General features: G+C 41.9%; 1 protein-coding gene across 6 annotated transcripts in view; it reads right to left on the reverse strand.

Moving 5' to 3' along the window:
- The window catches only part of APP (amyloid beta precursor protein), a 237348-nt gene that overhangs the window by 95844 nt on the left and 123043 nt on the right, over nucleotides 1-18461 (reverse strand). For all 6 annotated transcript variants that reach the window (XM_037065134.1, XM_037065133.1, XM_037065131.1 and 3 more), the window contains exon 6: nucleotides 13496-13698. In XM_037065134.1, coding sequence (XP_036921029.1) covers nucleotides 13496-13698 — 203 coding nt within the window. The remainder of the gene's footprint in view (nucleotides 1-13495; nucleotides 13699-18461) is intronic.

Consider the following 18461-nt stretch of genomic DNA (forward strand, 5'->3'; position numbering starts at 1 on the left):
TGGCCCCAAACAGTTTCCTGACTTTGGTGTGTATGGGCATTGTGGGCAATAGTGATCAATCCCATGGTGTGAGGTCAGAGCTGGTATAAGTGTATGACAATCTAATGTCAAATACATAATGTATTGAGGAGTAGATATATGTGAGCCTAGAAGAACGGGGGTAAAAATGCGTCCCTGTCACTTGGGAACCTCTCAAAGGGGATCACACTGTCCAGTTGGTTCTGAGTTGCTGACATGGAGCAGTGAACCCAGCTGCCCTGTACCAGAGTGAGACCAGACCGGCAAGAACGGGTATCTCCTTTTTTTCCCTCCAATCATCCACATCACTGATCAACCATTAACCTGGTGGTTTCCCATCACTTTCCTTCTGACTGTGACTAGAACATAAACTTCCCAGGGCAGTTCAGCTGATTTCAGGGTGGATTCTGAGTAAAATGAATCACTTTCCATCTCTTACTCATGTTTCTATGTCTCCTATACTACTATAGGGCACACAAGTGTCTGATATCTCTGACCTCTTCTCTAACTCTTCAACGTTTTGGAAAAATTATCCATGCAGTTAAAAAACAAAGAAGCTTTGCTTAGTCTGGGAGAGGTGGAGGGATGAACGTGGGGTCAGCACTGGGGCAGTGATATGCTAGCACTTTTAGCCAAGGTCTTGATAAGCAGAGAAGGCCAATGCCTCTCTGAAGACAGGAGAAGCAGCCCACACTTGGGCTGAAGAAGTGTGCGTGGTCACTGCCAACTTCCTAGTTGTGATACTGCCCTGCAGATGGGAAATTCTGGGAGGAGACTCGCCAGGATGTCTTGGTACCAATTCTTTCACTGCAGATGAGTCTACAAGCATCTCCCCGCATATGAAAAAAAAAAAAACTCTCACATGAAGACATGTAAGAGAAATGCTAGTAGTTGAATTTGCATTAGAATTCTAATCTTGTCTCTTGCCTGAATCTCTTGTCTTTTCAGCATAAAGGGCTATCAATCTCAGTTTAAGAAACTTTCATTTAAATAACCTTCCAGCAATGGAAAAATACCCAGAAATCTATCCCATCAAGATTTTAACCAAGTGGAAGAGTTTTAAAGCATGGAGTCCTGGAAAAAAAATCTCAAGAGGGTTTAAATGCTTACATTTACATTATTTTTTTTGAATAGAAAAATGTCTTCCTAATCTACAAAAATCACAAAAAATTCAGTGAAAATGTGTCTCATTTTGATTACTGTACTGACTCAGTGGAAACTTATTTATAACATCACCCACTAAATGCAGAGCAGGTAAAGTTAGACCTCTTATTACTATGAACTGAAACAGAAGTCGTCTGAAAATTAAAATTGCATTTCCCTTTTCACATCTTCATCCTCTTCTCGAAATCTAAAATAATAAATGAAAACTCACGGTTTGAGATCATTTGCTAAATTTGTTTTTGAATTCCAGTTCATCTTTATTTCTATCCAGAGTGAATGTTGTGTATAATAAAGAAGGAAAAAATTTGCCCAGAATAACTGAAGCAGGGATATTTCTCAGCAAGAATGTTTGAAGTTAGCTGGAAACAGAGCCCCAGACTTATATGCACACCTAAGGAACAACAATCTTTGTTTGTTCATATTTAACTCTTAAACTTTTTAAAAAGATTTTATTTATTTACCTTTAGAGAGGAAAGGAAGGAGCGAAACATCAATGTATGGTTGCCTCTCATGCACCTCCTGCTGGGAACTGGCCTGCAACCCAAGCATGTGCCCTGACTGGGAATTGAACCGCGATCATGAGGTTTGCAGGCCCGCGCTCAATCCACTGAGCCACACCAGCCAGGGCTTAACTCTTAAACTTTTAAGGGCCCAACTATGATTCCTGACAGTCATCTGTGTAAATTCTGCTGGCAGGGAAGGCTTATCTCTTCTTTCCCACAGCTCCATTCACCCTTCAAGATAAAAGGCCATTTAAGGAACTGAAATGCCAGGGCACACAAAGCAGAGGGAGAGTGTATGTGCTGAAATAAGGTCCCCATGCATTTTTAGGTCTTTGTAAGGTAGGTCCTTGCTGAGATTTGTGCTGTTTAAACACTACGCTCCACTTCGTAAAAATCATTATTACACAAACACAAGACAGAAGGGGAGCTAGAGCCCCCTACGTTACATAAAACACTTATGCAATTCACTGTCCAAAAAATAATGCTTAAGCACAAAAAATGAGCTCCGAATGGATTTCGAATTGGAGCAATTTTTTTGGTGGACAACCAAAATTAGAATGCTAATTTTATACTTAAAAAAATTTCACCAGGAAGACAGCTGTGAAAGTGGTAAAAATGGAGAAAATCCTCATGCTCAAATATATGATAGTTATAAAGTAATTTTAAACAGGAAAGTCAACAGATTAGCAAATAATTAGCTTTAAGTCGAACAATAACTGAAGAATAATTTTAGAATAATGTAAAGCTTATTATTTCATTTTTGACAACTGAATCTTAATTATTCTCAGACTATAGGAATGTATGTAAAATAAAAGCTTGTATTACACGAAATGCATGCACAAAGTTTAAATGTATAAATTTTGATAAAGCAACCATTTGAATAACCCAACTAACTAATCCAACTAGAGTTATTTACAGACTGCTAGGGATTGTATATTCTGATATTGTTAAAAAACAAAAGAAACTATGAAGTATAGTTTGTCCAAACGCTGTAAGAATATACACACCATTAAATCTCATACATAGTACAAACATATCTGTGTTCCTTGATTTAAAATTATGTATTTTGCAATTTTAAAGTAGAAAGGACAAACGAAAGAAGACAAACATAGTTTGATCTTGTAGTAAGTCAGCTGTTTGGTGTCAGCAATAAAAGAAAATGAAAATGACGAGTACTGACATCTTCCAAATATGTTTATCTAAATATATCCAATAGATGTTTATATATCTAGCTACTTATTATACCCATTAGAAATGAAAACGAAGGACCTCAATATCATTCATTTCAACTTTAGTTTTTAGCTTGATTAAGTTATTGCTCCAATTCTAACAGTGCTATAGGGTGGAAACTTAGCTTATGTTATTAGAACTGATCTTACAGATCTTGTATTCTGTTGAAGAATAAGTAGTCAAATCTGGGTTTGAGTCTTATGGATGAAAATTTTAAGAAGTTAACATACTAAATAACTAGTTATTTTTTAGAATTTTCTTCTTCCCAATGGTAGATACACGTACTTTTAATAGAAAAGAGAATTTATAATGTGTTTGCAAATATGATGAGGTAGTCATTAAAAAACACATCCAACAGAAAATTCCTTTATACGTGACCAGGGCAATAAATTGTCAGATATTTATTACCTGCTAAGCAATCATATTTTACTAAAAAGAGGCACGTAAAATCAAGCAAGCAAGCTTCAACTAAAGTCTATGGCAAATCTCACGTAAGTCTCAAACATGAGCTGAAACATATAAACAAATGATGGGAACAGCTGTACTAGTAATGACATCACCAACTCAGTGCCACCGATGGATGCTAATTCGTCATGGAAGTCTCTGGAAGATGTGTGTAGCTGACTTGCTTTTTACTGAGTTCTGTTGATTCTCTCAGGCCATCCAATACATCTGTCACTCCAATTATACCTAACCTGATTCTCCATCCTTCCCTGTTGGGAGGTTATTTAGAAAATGCCACCTGAGGAGATGTACATGGAAAGTATTCAGACTACTAATCAGTACTCTGGTGTTGGCTAACATTCCCAAAAATCACTACCATGACTTCCTGACCCTTTTGTTTTGTGTTTGTTGTGGGAATAAACTTGTTTTCCTCTAAGCTGTGTGGCTAGTCAGAAGCCCAACACAGTATTACAAGAAGCACTAAACTTAGAATAAGACAGTATGTCATGCCCTTTGTTGGAAGTAAGAGAAAGTAATTTTTCTTACTGACTCTGAGGCTGGATGTGCTTGGAAACTGGTTGCTTCCAGAAAAAGAAAACACTCTGATTTATATTGTTTGCCAATTTCCATGGTGTCAATACTCCCACCATTGGTATATCAAGCTACCAGCGGTTGTGGCTCACAAAAGTCTTTAATATTTTACTAATCAGCTTTTACAGGTGACCAGGAATTGGCTGTACCACACCAACGAGAGGAAACGAGGCACAAGGCACACTAGTAACAATCACCTACGTAGGGAAATTCTATGAGTTTTGCTTGGTCTTGGCAGTCGAATCTTTATGAAATTGCTTGGTGAGTAGACATATCAGGATTCTTCCATACTTGGTGACATTTGATAATATAGCAAGAACAACACCATGGGAAAGGAAGGTGTTCCCCTTTTCTTTCTTTCTTTTGTTTCTGCCGCAGCCTCCAAAACTTGCCCAGATGGGGGACGTGAAAAGCAACCAAGGACCACTCCTGGGGGAGCGGTCCAAGGACCAGCAGGGCCAGTGTCACGTGGGACTCCAGACCCACGCCAGACCGACTGGCTCAGGATCTGTGTTCAGCAAGTGCCTCAGGGGACGTGCATGGACATTAATGTCTGAGAAGCACTGTGATCAACCACAGCTTTCACATGCAGTTGACATGTCTGAAGTAGACATTCAGGGTTTCAATCACTCTCTAAAAAGACTAGAGGAAAAGGATTAGTAAAAGGTTGTATAGGTTTTGGCTTATTAAAAGAAGTGCACGTAAATTTGGGAAGTGAGGGATATGACATACATTGGTAGAATTGTAAGATTCAAATATAGATGTATGTGTGTACACACACACACACACACATACACCCAAAACGTAATTTTGCCTTGAACATCTGTCTTTAAGCCAGACAGATATTCACACTAAAACAGCTTTAATACTTCTGCCTTAAATTCAATACCAGTAGTACCTGAATTTTCCTACTTGTATTTAAGTCTATGAAAACTCGCAATTCTCAGAAATCTGAATTTATGTAATATTGTTCTTGTAACATGCCAGCCCATTAAAGATATCGAAGCTTCAATTTTTATTGGGAAAAATAACAAAGAAAGCTGACCGTTGAGAAAAAATCACTGGGCTTGGAATTCACCTCTTTTATACCACCTCTCTGTAAAGGAAGCATTACATGGCATTTCTGTTACTGCGAAAACAGCGTGCTTCTGTCGATTCCCAGTCAGGGCACATGCCTGGGTTGCAGGCCAGGTCCCCAGTAGGGGACACGTGAGAGGCAACCACACACTGATGTTTCTTTCCCACTCTTTCTCCTTCCCTTCTCCTCTCTCTAAAAATAAAGAAATAAAAACAAAAAACAAAAACCAGGCTGCTTCTGGACATGGCAGTCAGGGTTGGAAGGATGGTCCTGTTTCTCCTGTGTCCTTTTCTGGAGGATGCTGAGAGTGTCCACTTCTCAGGAGTGAACCGGCCTCCTGTAGTGGTACCCAGTAGAAACGATGGATAGCTTCCAGCCAAGAAGAGCACTGTCTCTGGTCACTACATGGATCCTAACCACCACTTACTATTTTATTACAGCGTACTGGGGAAAATGCATTTCTTGGAGAAGAATAACAAAACTGGAAAGGTAGTTTTCTCTGCCTCTCACTCCCTACATAGCAAATGTGCATGTGCAGTATTTAACAAATAACCATTGTAAGCTGATTTGTCTCTATAAGCTATAAAACTACATCACATCTTATCAAATGGTTTTAATCTTACTATTTGAGGGCTCATCAGCTTTGTTCTTAGCCTATGTTTTGTTGATTTTACTTATTCTCAAATTTAAAAAATTGTTCACTGGCTACCTACAAGGTACAAAGCACTGATAAGTGTTACAGCTGATACTGAAGATGGGTGACAGTATTGTGTCCTCTCTGCTCATATATTTAAAGCCAGATATCAATGTAGATCTCAATGCCATGGCCCAGTGGTTTGTGACCAGAGAGATCTGCTCTTGTCCCCTCCCAGGGAATAGCCAGCAATGACGGGAGACATTTTTGGTTGTCACAACTGGTGACGCTACTGGCAGCCAGTGGGTAGAGGCCAAGGATCCTGCTCGACAGCCTGCAATGAACAAGCCCACTTCAGAGACTTGTCTGGCCCAAACATGAATAATGTTGAGGGCAGGAAGCCCTGACAGCACTTGGAAAAAACAGCAGAAGGGCCACGTTGCATTTGAGGAATTCTGTGCATTCATGAAACAGGCCACAGTGTAGCTGTCACGACACCTCAGAAATCCTGGGGAACTCAGGAATTGGGTTGGCCACCAGGTCTGTCTTTGCTTCTGTCACGAAACATTCGGCACGTTCACGTGACAACAATACGAAATTTCCATCCATGTTCTTTATCACTTTCATTGGCTGTCTCAACAACTGTATTCACCAAGCACATGTACGCATTTAAGGAAATGAAACAGAACTGCAGCTGAACGATCTTGCCATTGTGAACTAAATACAGTGCACCTTCAACAATTCTTCTATTTCAAACTCCTTTAGCCACTTTCAGAGTCTCTTAATTTTTAAAGTCTGGCCGCTGTCTTGAAGGGTTTTCTTCAACAGCATTTTTCTGTGACATTCAGTCACACTTTTGCCTTTCCTTGACTTCTCACATTTTTCTAACATAATCACAAAAGGTCAGACATGGAAGCCAAATATGAATTTTTCAGGAGGGCAACATGGCTCGAGGCGAACAGAAATAGGTTGTAACTGTGAAAGTGGGGTTATCTCTTGTTCTTAAATTTATTTATGTTCTTGGTGATGAAGAAAACTAAAGATTCCATGAAGATCCACAACTCTGCCGCTTTGACCAAGGAGTCCGAGCCTCTACTCGCCAGTCAGACACGGATTAGTAGTCAGACGTGTCTCTGAAAATGACATACGTTTCAGCGAACTGTTCTCTCATTGGCTGGATTTCTTCTATTAGATTTGATTTCTTTCTTAATTGCCAACTCTGCACTGTGCAGATGCATACAATCATTGTGTCTGAGACGTTCGTACATTTTTCTGGGGGAAGATGAGCGACTAGTTTTTTTTTCTTAATCCAGTTTCTGGCTTTTAATTGAATTGGATGGAAAATGTTTCTTTTTATTTTTAATAAATGCACACATCATTGTATTAAGATGCCTTTAGCTAATCATTTCCATTATTCTAACATTAAAGCGCCCCGACACAAATAAAACAATGCAGTAATGGGGGAAGGAAAGTAAGCACTCCTAGCCATGTAATATTTCCAGCAACATGAAGCTGAAGAATGTAATTTTCTATGGGACAATGTAGACCTGTGTGAATATATTAAACCATTAATTCTACACTTGATGGTATGCAAACTGTGTATCAATAAACTTGCTAGTAAAAACCCAGGAAATTATACATGTACATACACACACAGAATTTTTTATACCGCCCTGTTCCTCACTCTCACATTTTAAGTAACCTCGCCGTCTCGGTGGGCTTTCTTTATAAATGGAGACTTTTCAACTGCTTCAGAGGGTCTCTATCAAAGAGTCCACCAAACACCTCGAAATCCACGCTGCTGTGCCACGGGGCACAAACAAAGGCCGTCCCCTGCCCCGTCTCTGCCTGCTGCTGGCACTGGTTCTCTCGACACTCTGGTCCAGGAACAAGGCTGGATCTTCCTGCCCTTACTCACAACACAGAGGTAAAGGCCGGCTCGAAGGGAGGAGCCATGAGCCCAGTACCCCGTTCCCCGATGCTCCGTGGAGTTTTGGATTCAGCTGGGGGCAGTGTGCTGCTCGGAGGAGACCTTCAACCAAAGAATGAGAGCATTTTCATGTTCTTAGCAAGTCAAGGTCACAGTTTCCCCAAACTTTATGAAAAGTTAAACCTGAATGATAAGCTAGAATCCTACTGGTGAACAGGGCACCTTATCTAAGCATCACACCCAATACAGACAAGTAACATCAGAAATGGGAGAGTCAGGCTAAGTTTTGTTTCCTCTTCCCTTGAGATCAATGCCAGCCGCTGATTTATGATTTCTTGGAGTCGTTCTATTTGGTGCCTCCTTAACTGGCAAGTCTCTGTTCTCTGTTAAAAATCATCAAAATGCTACCCACTCGGTAATGCCGTAGTTGGAGCTTCTGTCTCTAGGCTGAGCACTTTCCATCCACTGTGCTGCCAAACTTCCTTCCTTCCAGCCAGGTCGGATAGACGTGTTTCTCCCTGGGAGTGAGTGTGCAGCCGGGGCTGGAAGCCACCTGAGTGAGCCACCTGGTTCATTATCCTGTGCCCCCAGCAGCCAGTGCCAGGGCCAATACCCAGGAGGGCTGGAAGATGTTGGCGGGAGGAAAGCAGTAAATCACAGGGTACTTCTCCCAGACTCATGGCTGCTGGAGGCAGGAGAGCAGTAATTTAATTCTGTGGAGTCCAGTCACCTCGCCCAGGGCAACAGACATTTATACCAAACTTCTGAGCATCGTCATCACAGGAGATGCTTAAAGGGCCACCTACATCAGTGTCTCTGTCTGTTTAATAGATGAACTTTCTCAAGAGGTTTGAATACCTGTAAGAAATGAAACAGTACCTGGAAATGCAGTGGCATTTGATACAATCTTGGTTTACTTTTCAGAAGGACTTGAAATTTAACTGCAGATATTTTAATGTGCAATATAGATCCACAAAATTTTAATCCACAGACCAATTTTAAACTATTTTTTATTTTTAACATAGGTCTATAAATATCACCTGTTATACTAATAAAATGGAGGCCACTTTTATGCCAATCTGTTGGCATTTCCAATTCCTGACAAACATTAGTTCTTTGGAGGATCAGAATAATGCTTGTAACCGTGACAACCAGAGCACCTTGCTCACTGAGTACTTACTATTTGCCTGTACGTGTGCTAAGTGTTTCCCATGGATCATTTCACTTAATCCTCACAAAATGACTAAAATGAGGCAATATTAAACCCCATTTTACAGAGGGATGCAACGAGGCCTAAAGGTCACATAAGTGATCTATTTTTACAGTCAGTAGGTTGTAGAGCCAGAACTTGACTCTGGGCAGCCTGTTCTTATGAAACAAACTGAAACACCATGAGCCAGGCATATGGTAAGTAACTAACGTGGATCATCTAAAGCGATTCTTCCAACAAACGTGCAATATCACACCAGCATCTACACCACACATGTGCAAGGGACTTTCCAAGGTTACAAAACTGGCCCAAGGCCATGCGATTATTAAAAACCCTCTCTCAACTTCCATAGTAGTCTGCCTCTAACCATAATAAAACCACCTTAACAAAATTAACTTGGGATGGTAGTATCTGAAATACAAGGAACTTCACAGTATTTTTCTAATGATCAGAATCAGAGGTTTTTTTTTTTCATAAAGATCCAGATAGTAAATCTTTTTAGCTTAGTGGGCTGTATGGTGTCTACTCCACTCTGCCCCTACAGCATGGACACGGCCGCAGGTCCCATGGAAACCAGTGGGTTGGCTGTGTTAAAACACACACACATGGCCCATGGCCACAGTTTGCCGCCCCTGGTCATTATGCTCCCTGTGAAATAACAGTAACGTGAGTATGCGCCCATTGCAAAGGAATGCACTCGTATAAGGGAGCACAGGTTAAACTGAAATAGTGTGTCTTTATAAACAAAGAGGTAAAGTTTTGACGGTGTGACAGAAACATCCGGCTCATTTGGGTCTAAATCCTCACCACTTATCAGCTTTGTCACCATGGGCCATTTAAAAAAATGTCTCTTGGCCTTAGTTGCCTTGACTTTAAACGGGTAAGTAATAATTCCAACACACAGCAGAGCTACAGGGATCAAAAAATAGAACCATCTCCTTAGAGGGCAATGGGAGTGGTGACTCCGAAAGCATGAGAATGCTCGGAATGCCAGCCCAATCCGCCACGACCCAGTAAAAAGTGCCCAGCCACCTGCGAGGGCATACGAACATTTGTTGAATACAAAAAATATAAGGGAAAAGGTGGAGTTGGGCTGGATGGACCCAACAGGCTAGATTAAATCAAGGATTATGTCATTTATTACAATACACATGTTTAACCAGAGTTTAGAGCTCATGGTTGAGTCAGAAATTACCCTGTTTTGGGTATATGAAGTGTAATCCCTTCTCAAAACACACAAAAAATTAGGAGCAAGTGTCTAAATACAGGATTGTTTTATTCAAATTGATATCGGCTTGTTCCATTAGATCAATATCCCAGTTATTTTTTAACAACCCAAGACAATGAACCCTGAAGCCAGCTGCAGGGAGCTCACTTTCAAGTGATACCTTTCTCTTCTGGAATCAGTTAACACAGTTAGAACTGACACCTTCCAGTTTAATGTCATTGATTCTAATATACAACGGCTGGAAATTTATCACCCTGCCGAAGTATCTTATATTTCCCTTCCCTCTGCCTATTTCTTTCAAATTTTAACTGGTGACAAAAGTATTGTTTTTCTTTTTTATGAGGCACGCTAGGGACTCAGATTACTAGCAATATGTTGGTAATGAGGAAACAATTTTCTTATTAACTATGGATGTAAATCACATTTTCTCTCAGGCACTGAAACATTAACGATGACAACTAGATTATGAGCCACTTCTGATTTTTATTTTAGGCACAGGAGCAGGCCACTTGTAATTACAGTTTTATAAAGTGAGCCACTGGCCTTGCTCTTCGCCAGGGAAGCCCCGTAACTCCCCTTCCACGCCAGCAAAGGAAGGAAAACGGGGCTTTATGGCCTCGTCAGTGTTACCACCCAAAACTTGTTCTTTCCTGGGGTTAGCTGAGAATACAGAACACTCTCTGATACGGACACGATGTACCGCAAAACGATTCTCCTCTGAGGTCTCCTTTCCAAGAAAGATGTGCCTCAGTTACAGGCTTTGTCCATCTCAGGAGCCTCCGCTGGGGGTGGAGGAATTCCCACCGAAGGCTCCTCTATTTCTGCCGTTCACAACTGGTACCTCTCAGTTACAAGGCATACGCTCTTAGAAGGTCGCTTTTATCCTCTTCTCGCCACCAACATTATTAACTCATCTTTTAAGGCCAGTTTTCTTTTTGTATCTCTACCCTGGAGATTTTTACAGTAAATAAGTTCTCTTTTCATTGCCTTTGTCTCTCTATAGAAAATACTACAAACGTATGTCCCTCAATTTCCATCTTAGTAAGTAATAATGCTTCATTTAAAGAAAAACTGAAGCAAACATTACAAGACCGTTGTCACCAGACAATTCTACCTTGGCCTGGAATATGGACTTCAGTCTGTGTGGTGTACTCTGACTGCACTGGATGAGTTACGCCAATTTCTGCTCACCCCCCCCCACCCCACCCCCAGCAGTAACATCAAATCAAAATCTCTTCATTGTCTCTCCCAGAAACACGGTAGATCCTGAACTGATCACCCTCAATTAATAGCTGTACTTGCCATGTACCTTCTGACGGCATCATGTTGGTACTGCCATTCCTGCCGACTCTAAAGTACTCCACAGCAAAACCCACTGGGAGACCTACCACCCGCCCTTCTGATTCAAATGCCATGTCCTCCCTAGCCCCTTCTCCCATCCATCTCTTATGCTTCGAAGTAGGTCCTGGGTCCATACTTCATACAATGCAGATGCCCTTGTCTTTCTTTGACTTATATCTTATACTAGATTTTAACGTCTACGAGGGCCAGCTATCCAATGTGTCCTCATCTTCTGATCCACTGAGCCTGGCCAATGGCTTCAACCAAACAGGGGGTCCGAAAGCTGGTGACGAAGCAGTGGATGTTACTTATTATGTAAGCAGCTATCTGGATGGAGATCACAAGAACTGCGATCCTACTGCAGATTACTAGCTGTTGTAATCTGTAGTCACATGCCTTGTAGGTTTCCAAAAGAAAAGCCCTGAAAATTTGCTTTCCCTACTAGGAAAATGGAAGCTGAGAAGTCCATTTGGCCAGATCTGCCACAGACACGCCTACTGGGCATGTGAAAAAGACTGTGGGAAAGGATTCATTAAAGACAGTGGCTCAAAGGGACATTTACTTACACGTGTATCTACTCACACAGCACTAATGTGGTCATCAACTGGGAATGATAAACGGTACGTCTTGGACTCTATCTTTTTTTAAAAAAGAATACGCAACACTTATAATGTTTTAAGCTGACTCTGAGTGTTCATCACAGAACCATGTCAGTTGTAGAAGCTATGAGTTAAAGAAATGCAGAATCTTAAAAACACTGTTAAGTAAAAGAAGCCAAACACCAAAAGACCATGCATAATCCTACTTATGCTAAATGTCTAGAAAAGGCTAATCTGTAGAGACATAAAATAGACAGCTGCTGCTTAGGGCTGGTGGTGAGAACAAGGATTAACTATCAATAGGTGTGAGGAATCCTACTAAGGTGAGGTAAATGTTCCAAGAATGGATTATGGTGATGGCTGAACAGCTGGTAAATTTATTTAAGCCACTGAATGATACGCTTATACACTTAAAATAAGTGAATTTCATATGAAAATTACACCTCAATAAAGTCATAAAATACAATAAAGAGAAGAGACTATGGTGATCATTAGGAATCTCTCTGAGGCTGAGAAAAGCATCCCATTTTAAGTTCCAAAATATAACAACAGAGTCGAAATAATTTTATCTTAATAAAAAGTGAGAGGAAGACTTACACTGTTGTAACATTTGTGAGTAGACATTATAAGTATTTGTAGTACACTGAAGCTCAATAACTCCCTCAATATTCATTTGATCTAATTACAGGACTTTCATACTATCTGTAAAACTTATTAACCACCTTTAAGAAACTCAACCCAAGAGTTCACTAGTTGCTACAATAATATTTCATTGTTTACTAAAAACTCAATGCTTGCCTTTATTTCACTGAGACAAAAAGGAAGTCCTTTACTGCACTGAGCTTACAACATTCCCAGTAGGAATATTCATTACACAGAAAAACAAAGTCAACCTCTCCAAGAAGGCACTGCCACTTCCCAATAAAATGAAGACACCACAAATCAACCAAGTGAAATTTCACAGCAAAAAACCCAGTGTTGTGTCTATCCACACAAAATAATGTGATACTCACCACATATCCCGTTTCATCTTCAGTGAAATCTGACTACACCTACTCACTCAACCAAGATTGATTGAAAATGCTCTAGAAGCTGGGCACTCACTCTTCTGCCTGTTACTAGGTAAAATCCAGTCCCTAGGAGGAGCTTGGAGCCTAGGCGGTGGAAGGGGTGATAGACCACTGCGGATACCCACACCACCTGCTAGGGGGACACCAGGGCGGTCAGCTAACCGACAGCCTCTGTCACAGGACACAAGGCTGGGTTAAATGGCATCGCTGAAGAGCAAGCCGGGATCTGCCAAGCAGGACACGCAAGGCACAGGACAGGCTGCCTTATCGGGACTTCACATTCTTTGCAATGAACTGGTGGGCTGCTCCCCGTTAACCAAAAAGAGTTCAACAAGCAGAAGACTTGTTTTGAATTTTAGTTTTGGTTGGGAAGACAGTGGTAACAGAAATTTCAGACTTTGCTGGGATGTCTTTCTTTTCTCTGAGAAAAAACATCCCAGTGAACAGTGCATTACCTCGGACCACCTCTTCCACGGACTCCGTGGTGGTAGTTGTGGTCGTGGCGATGCTGGTGGTTCTCTCCGTGGTCTCTTCATAGGGCTCCTCGGCATCTTCCTCTGCCTCCTCGCCGTCTTCGTCGTCCTCATCATCCTCAGCATCTTCTTCCTCAACCTCAGCCACTTCCTCCTCCTCTGTCACTTCCACGACTTTGTCTTCACTGGAGCAGGAAAGAGAAGTAACAGTACCAGTTATTTAAACAAATGTCAGCAAAGAAAAAAAATCAACGACAGGAACTTTGGAAATTCGAGAACACACACGAGGCCCTGCCAGGTGACTAGGTTGGATAGCGCGCTGTCCTTATACGGCACAGCTGCGGGTTCGATTTCCGCTCAGGACACATACAAGATCAACCAATGAATATGGAAATAAGTGGAACAACGAATCAATGTTTCTCTCTTTCTCTCCTGCCCTTTCTTTCTCTCTGTAAAAAAAAAATTTTAAAAATCCTTTAAAAAACACTTATGAAGCCAACAGGTCAAAGTATGATCCCAGCAGAGTAGGTCTGTAACGTTTTAACCCTTGCCCACAGAAGGGCTTAGCTTATGCAGCTGCAGAATGGGGAGACCATGATTCCAACTCTTTGACGTTCTGAAAAAGGCAAAATCAGGGAGACCATCATTTGCCCAGGGCATAGGGTGGGGGAGGAGGGATAAGGAAGCAGAGCTCAGGGCTTCGGGGGGGCAGTTTATTACTCCGTAAACGACTCTACCAGGGGACCCACAACATCACGTACGGGTCAAAACAGACAGAACACAGAAAGTGGACTCTAACATAAACTATGGGCTTTCATTAGTAAGAATGTGTCCATACTAGACCAAATGTACAAGAAAATGCAGAATGTGAATAGTGGAAATGACGGGTGGGAGCCAGTGAAGACGGAGTACAGGGGAACTCCATGCTCAATTTGTCTACAAACCTAAAAATTCTGTAAAAACAAAAGTCTATTAAATGTGAGGGAGGGAGTACTAAATGGAGTGAATTATGTTATAGGGGTGATTTCTCATATTTTTCTCATGGAAATACCACACAGCATCTGCATGGTAAGGAAGCACTCAGGAAGTGCATGCAGAAACCGATTCAGCTATGGCTATTGCTAGTTTAAACTGGAGACAATGGGGAAAGGAGACATTGGCTTAAATAAATCTGTGCTACCCAGTGCCTACTGAAAGTATAATTGTGCTCCTTAGTGGTATGAATTATATAAGCTCTGTAGGCTCCCAGGTATTTTTAGTGGTTTTTACATTTCTCTGAGTGCCAGAATCAACCTGGAAAGCTTATTAAAACACAGACCCAGAGCACTGAGCCCGGAGTTTCTGATTCAGGGCCTGAGAACCTGCATTTCTAGCAAGTTCCCAGGTGATGCTGATGCTGGTGGTCAGGGAGCAATATTCTGAGAACCAATGAAATATGCAATACTGGGGATAACACTGAGTCCGTCACAGTATAAATTGGGAAGGGGGCCAGAAATAATATTTGTGGCATTAAATACATGTTTATAGTGATATACTGTGGTGAGTCATAAATCAGCAAATTCTGTGGCAAATTCTGTGTTCAAGTATAGCATTCTGAATGCTGCGCTTGAAGTTCTGAACAGAAAACATGCTTGCCAGAACAGCTGTTTTAACGTGATCTGGCATGCAGCGCTGGCATGTCTGGTATGTGTGGCCATGAACGAGATGGAAAGAGTTTATGCCCATCTTCATCACTACATCTGCCTGAGCAATTCCCTGGCATGATAACAAGGAACAGAGACACAGAGCAGTCCCACTGGCAAAGGAATTAAATCACTAAGCCAGAGAGAACTCAGGTCCAGTTCTTATCACCATCGCTTTCATTTCTGGAATTAAATTCAGATGTCCATGAATCCAGTTATCTGTTCAAACACTATGAAAACTGCGGCATGAAGTCATGTTTTAATGCCAAACATGCCGGCGTTGCAACTGCCCACTGGAGTTTTCATGAACAGCAGGGAAGACACAAAGGGGAAGAATTACTTTTGCCACCTTCTCTTCAACTGCTGGAAAGCTTTGTTCTGTGATGGGACTACGGTGAGTTGGTTTTGGAAAAGCTACTCCCAGGGCGAGAAAACGTAAACAAGCGGCCCGTGTACGCAAATGCCAGGCTGCGTGTCAGAAAGCAATTTCTCTCTAAACAGCCCAACAACTCACAGTAAAATAACCCCTTGGGAATACAGGAGCACAGGCCTATCCCATCCCCACATTTCTGACATCTGTCAATTTGCAGTAGGTGGCCTTTTCCAGCTTTCAAATTCCAATCATGAGAAACACTTCCAATGGAGGAGGGAAACATTTCTAAAGGAGGCGGGGGGTCTGAAAACGCCGAACATCTCAGAAGTAGCTGAGTTTAATAAGGAGGCAGAAGGGTCAAAGGGACATTACCATCAGGAAATAAATCACTGATACTAAACGTCTATGTGTCAGCAGGTGAGACCTCAGGTAGTGAGATCCACTACATCACAAAGGTGACTCTCCTTGTATTTCTAAATAAGGTCTGACCTTGCTAGGACTTCCTTGATGTTCCCCTTAGAGAGCGAAAGATTTTTGTCATGTACCAGTTTTAATTGCTTTTTGTTTAAGTCACACAACACAATTTCCCATTTGCATTCCCTAAAAAGGCTGCCTCCTTGCATAGCCTCTGCTAAGACTGATGTTTTTTCGCCCCCTTTGTAGGACAAAGGAGAGGAAATGGCAGAGCAAAGCTCTGATTCCCGTGGTTTCTGTGATCGGACAATCAGGAGACCTAACCCCCTGCGGTGAGAGGGAGAGTGAAAACAGACCCCAGGTGTAAGGACCAACCAAGGGAAACCAGAGGGCAGGTGTCAACGGGAAGATGCTCAGACACCCCTGTGTTGATGGAGAAAAGGGGAAGTCACCCAGAGTCGGGAGTAGAGACAAAAGAAAGCACTTAAAAAAAAAAGTAAATAGACAGTTCTCACCCTCTCTGCCCTAATTCTAACAGTTGCCAGGTTAACCAGGATGGTACAAGGCCTGGGTAAGTCAGTGTATCCCAGATAAATTACTGTTAAATTAAGAAAATTAGATGTTGCCGGAACATGTGAGAAAATATGAAAGAAGCTTATTCTCTAGTGTTTCAATATAGGGAGAGCTAAGCAAAAAACCAACCAACACTAACCAACCAACGGAACAAACACCCCAGTATCTCCCCATGAAAGGCCCCCTTGGAAGTCACACACACATGGGGACACACCACCTGATTCTATTTGTGCCCAACTACGAAAACAGACATTCCTCCATGCTGATAGCACTCACAGGAGTGTTACCCTTTGGTGAGGGGTGGTCTTTACACTCTCAAAACATTGTAAAGAAAGGAAAAAGAAAAGGAAGATTGAACAGAAACAGCACGTGACCTGCAGAGCCTAAAACGTTTACTCTCGGGCTCTTTACAGAAAGTGTGCTGACCGCCGGTATAGAGGGTGGACTGTGGGCTGGGGTGAGACTATGCTGTATCCTGATTAGAAACAGGAGATATGATGAAACCAAGCGAAAGGCCTCTAGGATGTTGTCCATCCCAGTGCTCAAATTCTCCAGCAGAAACAACAGCGATCCCTGCCTCTGGCCTCCTTCAGAGCCAGCAGAAGGAAAGGGCTCTGGCAGCTGGGCTGATGGGGAGAAATACAAACTCTGACGCCAGAAGGTCTGGATCTGGACCCTGGCTCTGTGACCTTGAGCAAGTTACTTAACCTACCTATGCCTCCTGATCCTCAGCAGTGAATGGAAAACTTGTAAGAAGCACCTTCATTCAGAGGGCTGTGATGAAGAGCAGGTGGGTTTGTACGTGAAATGCACTTTGAAGAACACGTGACCAACAGTAGGCACCATGGAAGAGACGAAGCAAGGCCACACACACACACACACACACACACACACACACACACACACACACAGTACCTGAGCAGCACCTGACACACAGAATGTGCTCCAGAAACACATGAGAGGGAGAGTGAAATAAATTAGGATTAACATAACCAAATACTGCTGAATCTATGCCTCCAGAACACTCAGAAAAGAAAGGTCCCATGATAATTACACACAGAGTTGGATTTTCTTCTTTATTAGAAATCAGAAGAGTCAGATGTTAGGTATTTCTAGGAAAGAAGAGAACACAAAATCTCTCCATCTCCACAGCAAAAAACAAACAATGTTACAGATATTTTCAGAATTTAGCACCACATGGCACAATGATATTAAAAGAATGCCACAGAATCCAGTGTTAAGTTCATGTGTGGATTGGCAACCAAGGTTCTTGCCAATTCCAAGAGGAAGACTAATTGGGTTCACTTAAAGCTGCTAGGCATGAAAGCAAACCTAAGGAAGACGATAAAACAGGGAGCTTAATACAAAATCAACTTCTGTTCATACAGACCCATAAACTCTGCCCTGATTGAATTAGTGAACTGAGGAAGCACAGGACACACTAAACCAAGAGAGGAGAGGTTTAAACCGGGAGCACCCGGGTCCGACATCTGACAACTTTTCCTCCATGTCAGTATATGTTCATAGGAAGAAGAACGTTCCAGCCACAGAGGAAAACACTGACAATATAAGTAACACCTCTAAGAACCGAGATGGGGCAATTTACAGGAACCACGGCAGAGCTCCCCCGGCCCAGAGCGGGTCAGCCCGAGCCTGGTGCTGAACAAGGTCCCAGAGGAGCAAACAAGCCACCGCAGCCACTTCTGGGGCTCAGGGAAAATCAGACTGGGACTCCTGTATCTGCTACTAAAGAAATTATTGTCAGTTTTGTGGGTGACAGGATGACATGTGAGCTCTGTAGAAAAACGTCCTTAGATTTGAGAGATACAGACTGAAGTATTTAATGTGATGGCTGTCTGCCCTCTACTTTAAATCATAAAGTTTGTTGAAAGGGAGAAAATGATAT

Source organism: Sturnira hondurensis, unplaced genomic scaffold (genome assembly GCF_014824575.4).
Source record: "Sturnira hondurensis isolate 20B ecotype Veracruz unplaced genomic scaffold, ASM1482457v3 Scaffold0015596, whole genome shotgun sequence".
NCBI classification, from domain to species: Eukaryota; Metazoa; Chordata; class Mammalia; order Chiroptera; family Phyllostomidae; genus Sturnira; species Sturnira hondurensis.